The sequence below is a fragment of the Schistocerca nitens genome, chromosome 4 (genome assembly GCF_023898315.1).
Source record: "Schistocerca nitens isolate TAMUIC-IGC-003100 chromosome 4, iqSchNite1.1, whole genome shotgun sequence".
Taxonomy (NCBI): domain Eukaryota; kingdom Metazoa; phylum Arthropoda; class Insecta; order Orthoptera; family Acrididae; genus Schistocerca; species Schistocerca nitens.
This window is the reverse complement of record NC_064617.1, coordinates 845,101,580-845,116,603: the sequence shown is the minus strand read 5'-3', so window position 1 is coordinate 845,116,603 and position 15,024 is coordinate 845,101,580. Positions and strand designations below refer to the sequence as shown.

Below are 15,024 nucleotides of genomic sequence, written 5' to 3'. Positions count from 1 at the left end.
ATTTCCGTAACACTCGTGTGATGATCAAACCTACCAGTAACAAATCTAGCAGCTCGCCTCTGAATTGCATCTATGTCCTCCCTCAATCCGACCTGATAGGGATCCCAAACGCTCAAGCAGTACTCAAGAATAGGTCGTATTAGTGTTTTATAAGCGGTTTCCTTTACAGATGAACCATATCTTCCCAAAATTCTACCAATGAACCGAAGACGACTATCTGCCTCCCCCACAACTGCCATTACATGCTTGTCCCACTTCATATTGCTCTGCAATGTTATGCCCAAATATTTAATCGACGTGACTGTGTCAAGCGCTACACTACTAATGGAGTATTCAAACATTACGGGATTCTTTTTCCTATTCATCTGCATTAATTTACATTTATCTATATTTAGAGTTAGCTGCCATTCTTTACACCAATCACAAATCCTGTCCAAGTCATCTTGTATCCTACAGTCACTCAACGACGACACCTTCCCGTACACCACAGCATCATCAGCAAACAGCTACACATTGCTATCCACCCTATCCAAAAGATCATTTATGTAGATAGAAAACAACAGCAGACCTACCACACTTCCCTGGGGCACTCCAGATGATACCCTCACCTCCGATGAACACTCACCATCGAGGACAACGTACTGGGTTCTATTACTTAAGAAGTCTTCGAACCACTCACATATTTGGGAACCAATCCCATATGCTTGTACCTTAGTTAGTAGTCTGCAGTGGGGCACAGAGTCAAACGCTTTCCGGAAGTCAAGGAATATGGCATCCATCTGATACCCTTCATCTATGGTTCGCAAAATATCATGAAAAAAGGGCGAGTTGCATTTCGCTGGAGCGATACTTTCTAAAGCCGCGCTGATGCATGGACAGCAACTTCTCTGTCTCAAGGAATTCATTATATTCGAACTGAGAATATGTTCGAGAATCCTGCAACAAACCGATGTTAAGGATATTAGTCTGTAATTTTGAGGATCTGTCCTTCTTCCCTTCTTATATACAGGTGTCACCTGCGCTTTTTTCTAGTCGCTCGGGACTTTACATTGGGCAAGAGATTTGCGATAAATGCAAGCTAAGTAAGGAGCCAATGCAGTAGAGTACTCTCTGTAAAACCGAATTGGAATCCCATCAGGACCTGGTGATGTATTTATTTTCAACCCATTCAGCTGCTTCACAACCCCAGGGATGTCTATCACTATGTCCTCCATACGGGAATCTGTACAAGACTCAAACAGCGGTATATTTGTACGATCCTCCTGCGTGAAAGATTTTTCAAATGCTAAATTTAAAATTTCAGCTTTTGTTTTGCTGTCTTCCATTGCCAGGCCAGACTGATCAGTGAGTGACTGGATGGAAGCCTTAGACCTGCTTACCGATTTTACGTAAGACCAGAATTTCCTTGGGTTTTCACCAAGATCTTTTGCTAAGGTATGACGATGGTAGTGGTTGTATGCTTCGCACATCACTCTTTTTACAGCAGCACAAATCTCTACTAACTTTTGCCTGTCCTCATTCTCATGATCTTTCTTGTACCGTGAGTGCAACTCTTTGCTTCCTGAGCATTTTCCGAATTGCGCTGTTAAACCGCAGTGGGTCTTTTCCATCCGAAACCCACTTTTTCGGCACATAGTTCTCCAATGCGTGATTTACAATGTGTTTAAAATTTGCCCATAATTGTTCCACGTACATCGTACCGGAAGTAAATGAAATCGATTCATTTACTAAGTGGGATGCTAACGACTGCTTATCTGCTCTTTCTAGTAAGAATACTCTCCTAGCCTTCTTGACCGACTTCTTAACTTTCGTAACCATAGTCGCAATGACAACATCATGATCACTAATCCCTGTCTCAGCACTGACACCGTCGATGAGGTCTGGTCTGTTCGTGGCTACCAGATCTAAAATATTTCCATTACGTGTTGGCTGTTGATTTAGCTGCTCAAGACAGTTTTTGGATAATGTGTTCAAAAGTAATTCACACGATGGCTTGTCTGTACCACCTGTAACGAATCCATAGACATCCCAGTCTGTACTAGGTAGGCTGAAGTCACCTCCGACTAATATAGCATGATCCGGGTATGCCAACTAGCTCTGCAGACGATGAAGAAATTGATGAAATGTGTGACGAGATAAAAGAAATTATTCAGGTAGTGAAGGGAGACGAAAATTTAATAGTCATGGGTGACTGGAATTTGTCAGTAGGAAAAGGGAGAGAAAGAAACATAGTAGGTGAATATGGATTGGGGGGAAGAAATGAAAGAGGAAGCCACCTTGTAGAATTTTGCACAGAGCATAACTTAATCATAGCTAACACTTGGTTCAAGAATCATAAAAGAAGGTTGTATACATGGAAGAATCCTGGAGATACTAGAAGGTATCAGATAGATTATATAATGGTAAGACAGAGATTTAGAAACCAGGTTTTAAATTGTAAGACATTTCCAGGGGCAGATGTGGATTCTGACCACAATCTATTGGTTATGAACTGCAGATTGAAACTGAAGAAACTGCAAAAAGGTGGGAATTTAAGGAGATGGGACCTGGATAAACTGAAAGAACCAGAGGTTGTAGAGAGTTTCAGGGAGAGCATAAGGGAACAATTGACAGGAATGGGGGAAAGAAATACAGTAGAAGAAGAATGGGTAGCTCTGAGGGATGAAGTAGTGAAGGCAGCAGAGGATCAAGTAGGTAAAAAGACGAGGGCTAATAGAAATCCTTGGGTAACAGAAGAAATATTGAATTTAATTGATGAAAGGAGAAAATATAAAAATGCAGTAAATAAAGCAGGCAAAAAGGAATACAAACATCTCAAAAATGAGATCGACAGGAAGTGCAAAGTGGCTAAGCAGGGATGGCTAGAGGACAAATGTAAGGATGTAGACGCTTGTCTCACTAGGGGTAAGATAGATACTGCCTACAGGAAAATTAAAGAGACCTTTGGAGATAAGAGAACCACTTGTATGAATATCAAGAGCTTAGATGGCAACCCGGTTCTAAGCAAAGAAGGGAAGGCAGAAAGGTGGAAGGAGTATATAGAGGGTTTATACAAGGGCGATGTACTTGAGGACAATATTAAGGAAATGGAAGAAGATGTAGATGAAGATGAAATGGGAGATAAGATACTGCGTGAAGAGTTTGACAGGGCACTGAAAGACCTGAGTTGAAACAAGGCCCCGGGAGCAGACAACATTCCATTAGAACTACTGATGGCCTTGGGAGAGCCATTCATGACAAAACTCTACCATCTGGTGAGCAAGATGTATGAGACAGGCGAAATACCCACAGACTTCAAGAAGAATATAATAATTCCAATCCCAAAGAAAGCAGGTGTTGACAGATGTGAAAATTACCGAACTATCAGTTTAATAAGTCACAGCTGCAAAATACTAAAGCGAATTCCTTACAGACGAATGGAAAAACTGGTAGAAGCGGACCTCGAGGAAGATCAGTTTGGATTCCGTAGAAATGTTGGAACACGTGAGGCAATACTAACCTTACGACTTATGTTAGAAGAAAGATTAAGAAAAGGCAAACCTACGTTTCTAGCATTTGTAGACTTAGAGAAAGCTTTTGACCACTTTAACTGGAATACTCTCTTTCAAATTCTGAAGGTGGCAGGGGTAAAATACAAGGAGCGAAAGGGTATTTACAATTTGTACAGAAACCAGATGGCAGTTATAAGAGTCGAGGGGCATGAAAGGGAATCAGTGGTTGGGAAAGGAGTGAGACAGGGTTGTAGCCTCTCCCCGATGTTATTCAATCTGTATATTGAGCAAGCAGTAAAGGAAACAAAAGAAAAATTGGGAGTAGGTATTAAAATTCATGGAGAAGAAGTAAAAACTTTGAGGTTCGCCGATGACATTGTAATTCTGTCAGAGATAGCAAAGGACTTGGAAGAGCAGTTGAACGGAATGGACAGTGTCTTGAAAGGAGGATATAAGATGAACATCAACAAAAGCAAAACGAGGATAATGGAATGTAGTCAAATTAAATCGGGTGATGCTGAGGGGATTAGATTAGGAAATGAGACACTTAAAGTAGTAAAGGAGTTTTGCTATTTAGGGAGTAAAATAACTGATGATGGTCGAAGTAGAGAGGATATAAAATGTAGACTGGAAATGGCAAGGAAGTCTTTTCTGAAGAAGAGAAATTTGTTAACATCGAGTATAGTTTTAAGTGTCAGGAAGTCGTTTCTGAAAGTATTTGTATGGAGTGTAGCCATGTATGGAAGTGAAACATGGACGATAACCAGTTTGGACAAGAAGAGAATAGAAGCTTTCGAAATGTGGTGCTACAGAAGAATGCTGAAGATAAGGTGGGTAACTAATGAGGAGGTATTGAATAGGATTGGGGAGAAGAGAAGTTTGTGGCACAACTTGACTAGAAGAAGGGATCGGTTGGTAGGACATGTTTTGGGGCATCAAGGGATCACAAATTTAGCATTGGAGGGCAGCGTGGAGGGTAAAAATCGTAGAGGGAGACCAAGAGATCAATACACTAAGCAGATTCAGAAGGATGTAGGTTGCAGTAGGTACTGGGAGATGAAGAAGCTTGCACAGGATAGAGTAGCATGGAGAGCTGCATCAAACCAGTCTCAGCACTGAGGACCACAACAACAACAACAACCGGGTACTTCTGCGATACAGAGTGTAGACTCCCTTTGAATGATTCTAGAACATTCACGGTGGAACCTGGTAGCTGGTAATAACACCCAACAATTAACTTTATTTCTCCCAGCCCTGTTAAACGTGTCCAGAATACTTCACAATCACACACTACTTCAACCTCAGTAGACACAATATTTTTGTCAACTACAATGAAGACACCACCTCCTACGGTGTCTAATCTGTGTTTCCGATACACGTTCCAATCCTCACTAAATATTACAGAACTTCCTATCTCAGGGTTCAGCCAGGTCTCAGTCCCAAGAATAATTTGCGCGCAACATGCTTCCTGGAGGGCAGTAAATTCAGGAACTTTATTCCGAACACACTGAAAATGTAGTGCTAATATCTTGATAGCTGAAGTGTCTTTACACTGAGCGCGTCCTGATTTCCCTGCCTGCACGTCGACTGGTGAGTGTTCATCAGGACACCTTGCACTACTGCCTAGCCTAAAAAACCCCCATGTGCATGCCACAAGTACTCTTGCTACCCGGGTAGCCGCTTCCTTTTTGTAGTGCAGCCCTGACCTATCTAAGGGGCGTCCTACAATTCCCCACCCAATAGCGCAAGTCTAGAAATCTGCAGCCAAGACCGTCACAGAGTCGTTGAAGCCTCTGGTTGAGACCCTCCACTCGGCTCCAAACCAAAGGACCCCGATCCACTCTGGGAATGATTCTGCAAATAGAGAGCTCTGCTTGCACCCCGCGTGCGAGGCCAGCGGTCTTCACCAAATCCGCAAGCCGCCTGTACGAACTGAGGATCGCCTCAGAACCCAAGCAACAGGCATCATTGGTGCCAACGTGAGCAACTACTTGCAGACAACTGCACCCCGTACGCTCGATAGCCACAGGCAAGGCCGCCTCCACTTCTTGGATGAGGCCCCCCGGCAGACAAACCAAGTGCATGTTGGAATTCTTTCCAGCCCTGTATGCTATTTCTCTAAGGGGCTCCATCACCAGCCTAATGTTGGAGCTCCCAATAACCAGCAAGCCTTTGCCCCCGTGTGCCTGCTCGGGCCCTGCTGAAGGAGCGGCCAGCTGGCCAGCCTCCACATTGACCCTCTGCCTCGAGCGATGCGAACGCGTTGCAGTCCGCCACTCACCCTGAGGTGAGGGCGGCCACAACGCGCCGGGTACACTAGAAGGTGTCTAGGTGGCTGAGTCATCGGATGCAGCAAGTGACACCTGGGGTGTCTCAAGCGACGTGCCAGACCCTCCGCTGTCGCTGCACCTCAAGGCAACAGCCTGAAGGTGGCTGACCGTGGCCAACAGCACGCTCAGCTGCTCGTGAACCACGGCCAGTTCCTCCTGTGCCTGCACACTGCTGCTGGATGAAAACCAGTGTTTCGACCGTAGTTTCAGCGGTCTTGTTCTGGGTTTACTGGTGCATTCTAGCTATGCAATGTCTCTTATATTTTGTTGTTACTGTTCACTATGCATGTCATTACATCATAATTTTTAAAAGATAGTTCATTTCATTGGTCACTTAAGGAAGAAGGAGAGGGAACTTTATTTTAATAGGTTATTATGGTGGAGGGAGAGCCAACAGTGAATGGCATCAATTCGCCTACTTACAATTTGGCAAAGTACGTAGCTTGCAAATTAAGATGTCTAGTTGGCAAGACAGACTCTTATGTGAAGAACTCGATGCACGTTATAGAACGCCTAATGGGAGAAGCAATTTTACCTATGGACATCATGGTAAGCTTTGACGTGAAGTCACTATTTACGAACGTGCCAAGTAGATGAAACTATTCACATCCATCAGGAACATGTCCTGCCAGACGTATGTGACCCGGAAGCATTTGAAGCAACAGCTCTTGGTTCAGCTCCTTTACATCCATGTTGCTGGTTCAGATATGTGGACAACATGTTCCATGTTCGCTATATGGTGTCATGCTGAAATGGAGCTACACAAGTTTCACAAATATTTGTACAACATGCACAGGAAGATATGGTTCACGCTTGAAGTTAAGGAGAATGGTGCAATTTCATTTCTAGACATTGAAGTATACAGAACAACGGAGGGCACACTGGGGCACAAAGTATATCAAAAGCCTACACATACAGACAGGTATCTGCACGCCCAATCCTACCACCACCCAGCACACAAGAACTCTGTCATCCACTCTTTGGCAATCCGTGCGCAGCGCCTAAGTGATTCTCAAAACATAGCACCAGAACGTAAAAGGCTACACACAATGTTTCTAGGCAATGGCTACAACTATAAGTCGATCCACACAGCCTTGTCGACGAATACAAGTAAGCAAGATAAGCAAGAAATAGACAAACTGCAGCCAACAGTGCGCTTACCTTATGTGAAAAATGTTACTGACCAAATAGGCAAACACCTTTGCTTGATTGGGGTGCAGCCTGTCTTCCATAGTGGTCACAGGATCCAGGACGTGCTTGGCTCCCCTAAGGACATGCATTACACACTGCAGGCGTGTACAAGGTGGAATACGAATGTAGAGAGTCATAGATTGGCGAGACTGGCAGGCCAATAGCAACATGCATTCGGGAACATGAGTGCTATATTCGTCTCAGGCAACACAACAAATCTGCAGTGGCAGAACATCAGCAAGATTGCACAAAAGATAAAAATTCAGCGAAGTCTGTGTGTTGACCAAGCAGCCGGTTATGATAAAATTTGAAATCAAAGAGGCCATTGACGTCCAGCATTTGGTAAACAGGAGCCAACTTCTCATTCGATGGTGAACACCAGTCTTGGCGCATAACACAAGAGCCAAAAGACGACAGAGTTTACACTCTCGCTCCTCTGCAATAACCTATTAAAATAAAGTTCCCTCTCCTTCTTCCTTAAGTAACCAATGAAACAAACTAACTTTGTAAAATTATGACGTAATGGCATGTGCAGTGAGCAGTAAGAACAAAATATAAGGGACACAGCATAGCTAGAATGCACCAGTAGACCCAGAAGAAGGCCACTGCTACTGTGGCCGAAATGTTGGTTTCTATCCAGCAGCATTAGTTTTATACATTATTATACGGTACCATACCTAGAAAACTTTTATCTTGACTGACTCTGGCTGCAGAAGCCTACGCAGTTAAAATCGGCTAGGAGTCATTTATTAATGTTCATGAAAATTTCATTAACCAAACTTTCTAAAACTATACTATATTTGCTATTTATTGCAATGTTTGCATCATCTGCAAACAAAACAAACTTGACATCTGGTAATGTTACAGATGAAAGGTCATTGATATACACAGGAAAAACTAAGGGGTCTTAACATGGGACCTTGAGGAACACTGCATGTAATTTGTTCCCGGTTGGATGATGCCTGATAGCTTAAAACAAGGCCCTTTCCTGATGACACCATTTGTTTCCTGTGGTAGATGTATGATTTGAACCATTTTGCAGCAAAATAATGATCTGTTGGACTACACTGCACACACCTTCAGTTAGATACTGTCCGATTTCCGTGTTTGGACCACTGAAGACATGTAGCTTTGTATACCACTATGAGCAATAGCCTTTTGCCAGATATGTGACTACAAATGTTCATTGCATGTAGTTTTCTTTGCAGTGTGTGGCGACTGGTTAAGATGGATCTGGAGTCATTGACAGCAACAGTTCCTGTCAGGTTGGAAACTGATTGCCACTGACAAGACATGACATTTGTCTCCTATTTGGGTTGGTTGGAATCTTTTTACAACCACTGGTCTTATACATGGCTGTGAGTGGTATACTATTCCTTAGATATGTTGAACAGTCTACTTTGATGCACGCAAAAATCAGGCAACTTCATTCATAGTGTGGTCATGAGCATATCCCAACACTGTATTTCCTTTATGGCATTCTGTCATGTCTCCACTTTGGACCCACCTTACTGTGCTGATTTTGCACAATTAGCTGGAACACACACACACACACACACACACACACACACACACACACCAATTCACTGCCATGACTCATTTCAGCTGTGGAAGGTCAGTGCAACTGCCTGGTACCATTTTTACACCATCTACAGTGCTCCAGAGTGACAAGTGTACTCTTTCATGGGGATTACTAATACGAGGGCTGATCAAAAAGTATCCAACCTTATTTTTAATTGTTGAAACCAATAATGGTATTGGGGCACATTCATACATAGTAGATTTTTTTCGTAAGTACAGAAACAACCAGTTGCTGGCTAGCCATTGACAAGTGAACATGTGTAAGTGGCAGTTGTCAGATTTTGTATTGCGGGTAGAAAGACAGAAAAAGTGGAAAACGTTATTGCATCAAATTTTCTTTTAAACTTGGCAATTCTCAACTTGGAACAATCCGCAAGATTTGACAAGTGTTTGTGGATGAAGCAATGGGTCCCACACAGATGAAGGAGCAGTATAACCACTTCAAAGATGGCCAGTCATCAGTGAAGAGTGAAACATGTTCAGGTTGTTATTGATCAGGTAAGGACCCTTATGATGCAGGATAGACAAATTATGATCAGAGAACGTGCAGATGCGGTTGAAATTAGTACTGGATCCATTCATTCCACTTTAATGAAACATTTGGATCTCAGGAGGATCTCAGCAGAATTTGTGCCAAAGTTGCAACAGTTGAGTAGAAGCAGCTACATTCAGAAATCACACAAGACATACTGGATATTGTGAACAGTACTCTAAACAAAGTGATCACTGGTGACGAGTCCTGGGTGTATTGGTATGATCCAAAAACAAAGTTCCAGTCATTGCAAGGGAAGCATCCATCATCCTGTGAGGGAGGTCTGTAGCAATGTGAAAGTCATGCTGACCATCTGTTTTGACTCCAGAGGCATGGTCCATCAAGAGTACGACCCAGAAGGTACTAATGTCAGTAAGGAGTACTACCAAGGGTTTCTGTGATGCCTTTGTGAAGCAGTGAGACACAAATGGCTGGACTTGTAGGCAGTTGGTAGCTGACAACTTCACTACAATAACACATCCACTCATCATTCTCAATTAATTTGGAGGATTTTGGCCAAATACAACATGACTGTGGTTTGTCAGCCTCCTAGTCCCCTGGCCTAACACCAAGTTAGTTCTGGATTTCCCCTAACCTGAAAAAGACTCTGAAAGGGAACAGATTTCATAACATGAAGACATCATGCTGAATTCAACAGAGCAGCTGTGCACTATACAAAAGAGGCTTTACAGCAATGCTCCCAGCAGTGGAATTAGTATTGGGAAAGGTGTGTAGAAGATGCAGCTATGAGGGTGACGAGTGTCAAACAACTGTATCTGAATAAAGAGTGATTTTATGAATAAAAGTTGAACACTTTTTAAACAGCTCTTGTATTCTGTTCAGTGATATTATGTATAACTTTTTTTTGTTTGTTCAGATGCTAATGTACTAAAACTTTTATGACACTGTTATCCCACTAACAAGCAATCCAAGTCTGCAACAACATCTGATAGAAATCTCATGAACAAATTATATATTGCTATTTGTTATTATTTCCACAGAGTGACGAGGAAAGTAAAGGTCTGCTATGGCCTTACGAGTTGAAACAAAGGGCTTAACACCTAAGAAAAGTCCTGTTGTTTCTATAAGTGAGAACAAAGTGCAACACAAAAGAAAAGTCAAGAGTAAACCAATTGATGGGAAAGAAGTTGTGTGTTTGATTTCTCATGACATGATTCGAGAACTACTTGTCCCAAGTGAGGAATCTGATCAGCATCCAGCTGTGATGAAGAAGAGTGAACTGGAAAATCTGAAAACACATTTGCAGGTTAGCAAATAAGTGTTTTGTGCATGTACGTATGTATGTATGTATTATTATTATTATTCACTTTGATCTGTATCTCCTCATTTTAGACATTGCAAGAAGAACAATTTCTGTTAAAAGTGAACACTGTCATGTTGGCATCTTTTTTATATTTTTTTACCAGAAGTCAGGAAAGTGAAGAAGAATATATTGGCAGCACTGTTACTTTATAACAGTTTTAGTCTCGACTCACTTATTATCATTTTTTCAACATACACTGATCATCAGTTGCATCATATCATCTGAAATTTGCCTTTATCTCAAGAAATTTAAAGATAAATCTTTTTGTAAAGGTCTTTTGTGATGAACATGATATTTTTGGAAGGAGAATTTGGGTGATGTACATTTTTTACAGTGCCACAGTAGTCATTGTACATAATTACAGGTAGACAGAATGAATGGTCAGTAATTTCCTTGAGGAGGTGAAATCCCGCAAGTGCCAACAGGCACATTTAAAAGTGGAAACACTTGTGGAACTCCAGTACTTAGTGATAGCGAATGATAGACAACACCGTGGTACAGAGTACACAACATACTTTATTTTATAGAAAATTGATACATACAAGGATACATGGCATGCAACATTCGAGTCACAGAGCGAAGTGAACTGCTATCATCAACTGTCGGAGATGAGACCACGAGTCATTTTCTCTGGTCATCCATGCTAACATTCCCAAAGAGCCCCCCTTCCCCTCTGCCATCCAGTAGTGCAGAGCACACAGTGCAGAGGCAATGACCAGGGGGCAGAAGCACTGGTGAGGGTAGCCTGGTGCAGGATGTAGAGATGATAGTCACAGAAAAGGGCGGGTGCGTGGATGGCACAGTCTGTGCCACTGAGCATGGAAGGGGGAGGTGGAGAAGATTTATCCCCTGGTATGTGCATGTCAGGTGCATCTGTGAGGGCCACACTGTCTGGAGGGAGTAGGGAAGTTATGGAGATGGGAAGTTGTCCATCATCGGTGAAATGTGCATGCAGAGTTGTGGGATTAATGTTATAATGTAAGGTGAAAACATCTCGGAAACGGTGTACTGGGGTCTTAGTGGGACCGTGCAGTCATCATGGGCCCCTGTGACTACTAGCTCCTTGCCTGTAACTTAAGATCCTTCAGGCGGAAGCAGCAGACGTTGATTAGCATCTGGAAAGGAGGGGATGCAGTCACAGGGGGAGGAGTGTTGGGAGAAGGAGGGAAAGCCACCATGATTGTGGAGTCTGTATCAGGAGGCTCATTTATTAGATACCAGGCAAGTTTCAGTTGGTTGATGGAGACCGTGACTGGCTTGCAGTTAAGCAGAATGTCATAGCTGTTGGGGCCGAATCGGAGAACTCTGTGTAGGCTCGAGAATGGGGCTGGAGCATGGCGTGGACAGTATCGTCGTCATGCAGCATGGTGTAGTCACCTACGGTTAGGTCTTTGGAGACAAAAATTTTTGGAGGGGGGGGGGGGTAGGGAGAAATATAAAGGTTGGCAATGTGAAGCCACACACTGTCAGCCAAGCCAGGAATCAAGGTTGGCATAGGGGGTGGTTGGAAGAGTCGAAATCATCTACATCTACGTTTATACTCCGCAAGCCATGCAATGGTGTGTGGTGGAGGGCACTTTACGTGCCACTGTCTTTACCTCCCTTTCCTGTTCCAGTCGCGTATGGTTCGCGGGAAGAACAACTGCCAGAAAGCCTTCGTGTGCACTTGAATCACTCTAATTTTACATTGGTGATCTCCTTGGGAGGTATAAGTAGGGGGAAGCAATATATTCGATACCTCATCCAGAAACACACCATCTCGAAACCTGGACGGCAAACTACACCGCGATCCAGAGCGCCTCTCTTGCAGAGTCTGCCACTTGAGTTTGCTAAACATCTCTGTAACGCTATCATGCTTACCAAATAACCCTGTGACGAAACGCACTGCTCTTCTTTGGATCTTCTCTATCCCCTCTGTCAACCCGACCTGGTACGAATCCCACACTGATGAGCAATACTCAAGTATTGTTTTGTAAGTCACCTCCTTTGTTGATGGACTACATTTTCTAAGGACTCTCCCAATGAATCTCATCCTGGCACTCGTCTTACCAACAATTAATTTTATATGATCATTCCACTTCAAATCATTCCGTATGCATACTCCCAGATATTTTACAGAAGTAACTGCTACCAGTGTTTGTTCCGCTATCATATAATCATACAATAAAGGATCCTTCTTTCTATGTATTCACAATACATTACATTTGTCTATGTTAAGGGTCAGTTGCCACTCCCTGCACCAAGTGCCTATCTGCTGCAGATCTTCCTGCATTTCGCTGCAATTTTATAATTCTGCAACTTTTCAGTATACTACAGCATCATCCACAAAAAGCTGCATGGAACTTCCGACACTATCTACTAGGTCATTTATATATATTGTGAAAAGCAATGGTCCCATAACACTCCCTTGCGGCACGCCAGAGGTTACTTTAACGTCTGTAGACGTCTCTCCATTGAGAACAACATGCTGTGTTGTTTGCTAAAAGCTCTTCAGTTCAGCCACACAGCTCATCTGATATTCCATAGGCTCTTACTTTGTTTATCAAGTGACAATGCAGAACTGTACCGAACGCCTTCCGGAAGTCAAGGAAAATGGCATCTACCTGGGAGCCTGTATCTAATATCATTGGGGAGGGGTAGAGTCTTGCCTTATAAAATCTTAGCTAGTGAGGCACTAAAGTCTTGTTTATGCTCCTTGTGGGCACCCAGCAGCACCCACAGGAGTGCATCAGACCAGTCATCCCCGTGGCACATAACAGAGGCCTTTAGGGAGTGGTGGTGGCTCTGTAATGGGCAATTCTGCATAGTTTACAGAGTTTGGCGAACAGGCCTGAATTGCCTACCTTGGTCCATGATTATGGAGGCAGGGCAGCCAAAAGACATGAACCAGGTAGACAAGAGAGCTGTGGCAACTGTTTCAGCTGGAATGTCTTGGATGGGGGTAGCCTCTACCCAGCGTGTTACCCAGTCAGCAATGGAGTGGAGGTAGGAGTAGTCGCCAGATGAAAGAAGGGGGGCCAACCAGGTCCACATGCATGTATTGGAACTGTCATTTAAGTATCTGGAAGGTGCCTAGTGGGAGCTGAGGGTGACATCTAGTTTTACATCACTGGCACAGTACACAGGCCCTCATCCACAACTTACAGTCTCACTTAACATGGGGCCAAATGTATCGCTCAGTTTGGGACCAAATGTATTGCTCAGTTATAAGGCAGGTTGTGGGTTTGACACTGGGGTGGGCAAGGTTGTGAAACAGGTCAAAAATAATTCTGTGGAATTGTTGTGGGACAAGTGGGCGTGTGTATACCTGGGTCATGTTGCAGAATACAGGGCAGTTGAACCAGGGATAAATTTTGTGTCAATGATGAGGATGAAGGAGGCATCTGTGGTGTCACCGCTAGACACCACACTTGCTAGGTGGTAGCTTAAATCGGCCGCGGTCCATTAGTACATGTCGGACCCGCATGTCGCCACTGTGTGATCGTAGACCGAGCGCCACCACACGGCAGGTCTCGAGAGACGTACGAGCACTCGCCCCAGTTGTACGGACGACATTGCTAGCGACTACACGTACGAAGCCTTTCTCTCATTTGCCGAGAGACAGTTAGAATAGCCTTCAGCTAAGTCCATGGCTACGACCTAGCAAGGCGCAGTTACCCATATCTGGAGAGAGTCTCACTTGTATTATCAAGAGCAATGTACAACAAGAAATTAAAGTTAAGTATACGAGAAGCTCCGTTCTTTTCTTTATAGCTTTCATCACGTATCCTGTTTCAGACTTAACGCAAGACGGCGTGAGTTGACGTGTGCCCCTTTCGGCTACTTCTCAGTGTGGCGTAGCTAGCTTGTTACGCCACAACAGCATCGTTTAAGAGGTCCTGTAACTGAGTGTCATCCTGCTGAGTCTGCATGAGCTTGTCGAAGTCAATTGTGGCCAAGATGGCGCCAATGCTTGACAAGCAGTCAGCAACTACATTGTCTGCACCTTTCATGTGATGGATGTCCATAGTGAATTCCATGATGTATTCAGGTCACGGTAACGGTGGTGCACTCGTCTTTGGGTGGGCTATAGATGGCGTTGGCGAGGGGCCTGTGGGCTGTGTAAATGAAAAACGGGTGTCCTTCAATATCTTCTATGAAATACTGCATGGCCTCATAAATGGCCAGTCGTTCCTGGTCATAAGCCAACCACTTGCTCTGTGCCTCGGTCAGGTTGTGGGAGGAGAAGCACAATGGTTGACTGGAGCTGTTGACCTCTTGCTGAAGGACAGATCATATCACTACATTGCCTGCATCAGCGGTGATGGACATGGGAGCTTCTGGAACTGGGTGAGCTAAGGTGGTTGCCTGCACCAGATCATCCTTTATGGCTTGGAAGGCATGTTGCATGTCCATGATCCATGTGAGCTTCCTGTGACTCATGGTATCTTTGTCTTTGAGGGCCTGTGTTAAGGGTTCCTGCAGGGCAGTAGATTGGGGCAAGTGATGATGATAGAAATTGACTCTTCCGAGGAAAAGGTGGACTTCGTGGCAGTCGGGTGGTGGCAGCAGGTTACGAATCAGCTCAGTGCACTC

The 15,024-nt window shown here is 43.8% G+C and overlaps 1 protein-coding gene across 3 annotated transcripts in view; it reads left to right on the top strand.

The window, feature by feature from the left end:
• Positions 1-15,024, top strand: part of LOC126253278 (cilia- and flagella-associated protein 45-like) — a 176,085-nt gene that overhangs the window by 15,388 nt on the left and 145,673 nt on the right. For all 3 annotated transcript variants that reach the window (XM_049954500.1, XM_049954498.1, XM_049954499.1), the window contains exon 2: positions 10,127-10,392. In XM_049954500.1, coding sequence (XP_049810457.1) covers positions 10,153-10,392 — 240 coding nt within the window. In that variant the 5' untranslated portion in view covers positions 10,127-10,152. The remainder of the gene's footprint in view (positions 1-10,126; positions 10,393-15,024) is intronic.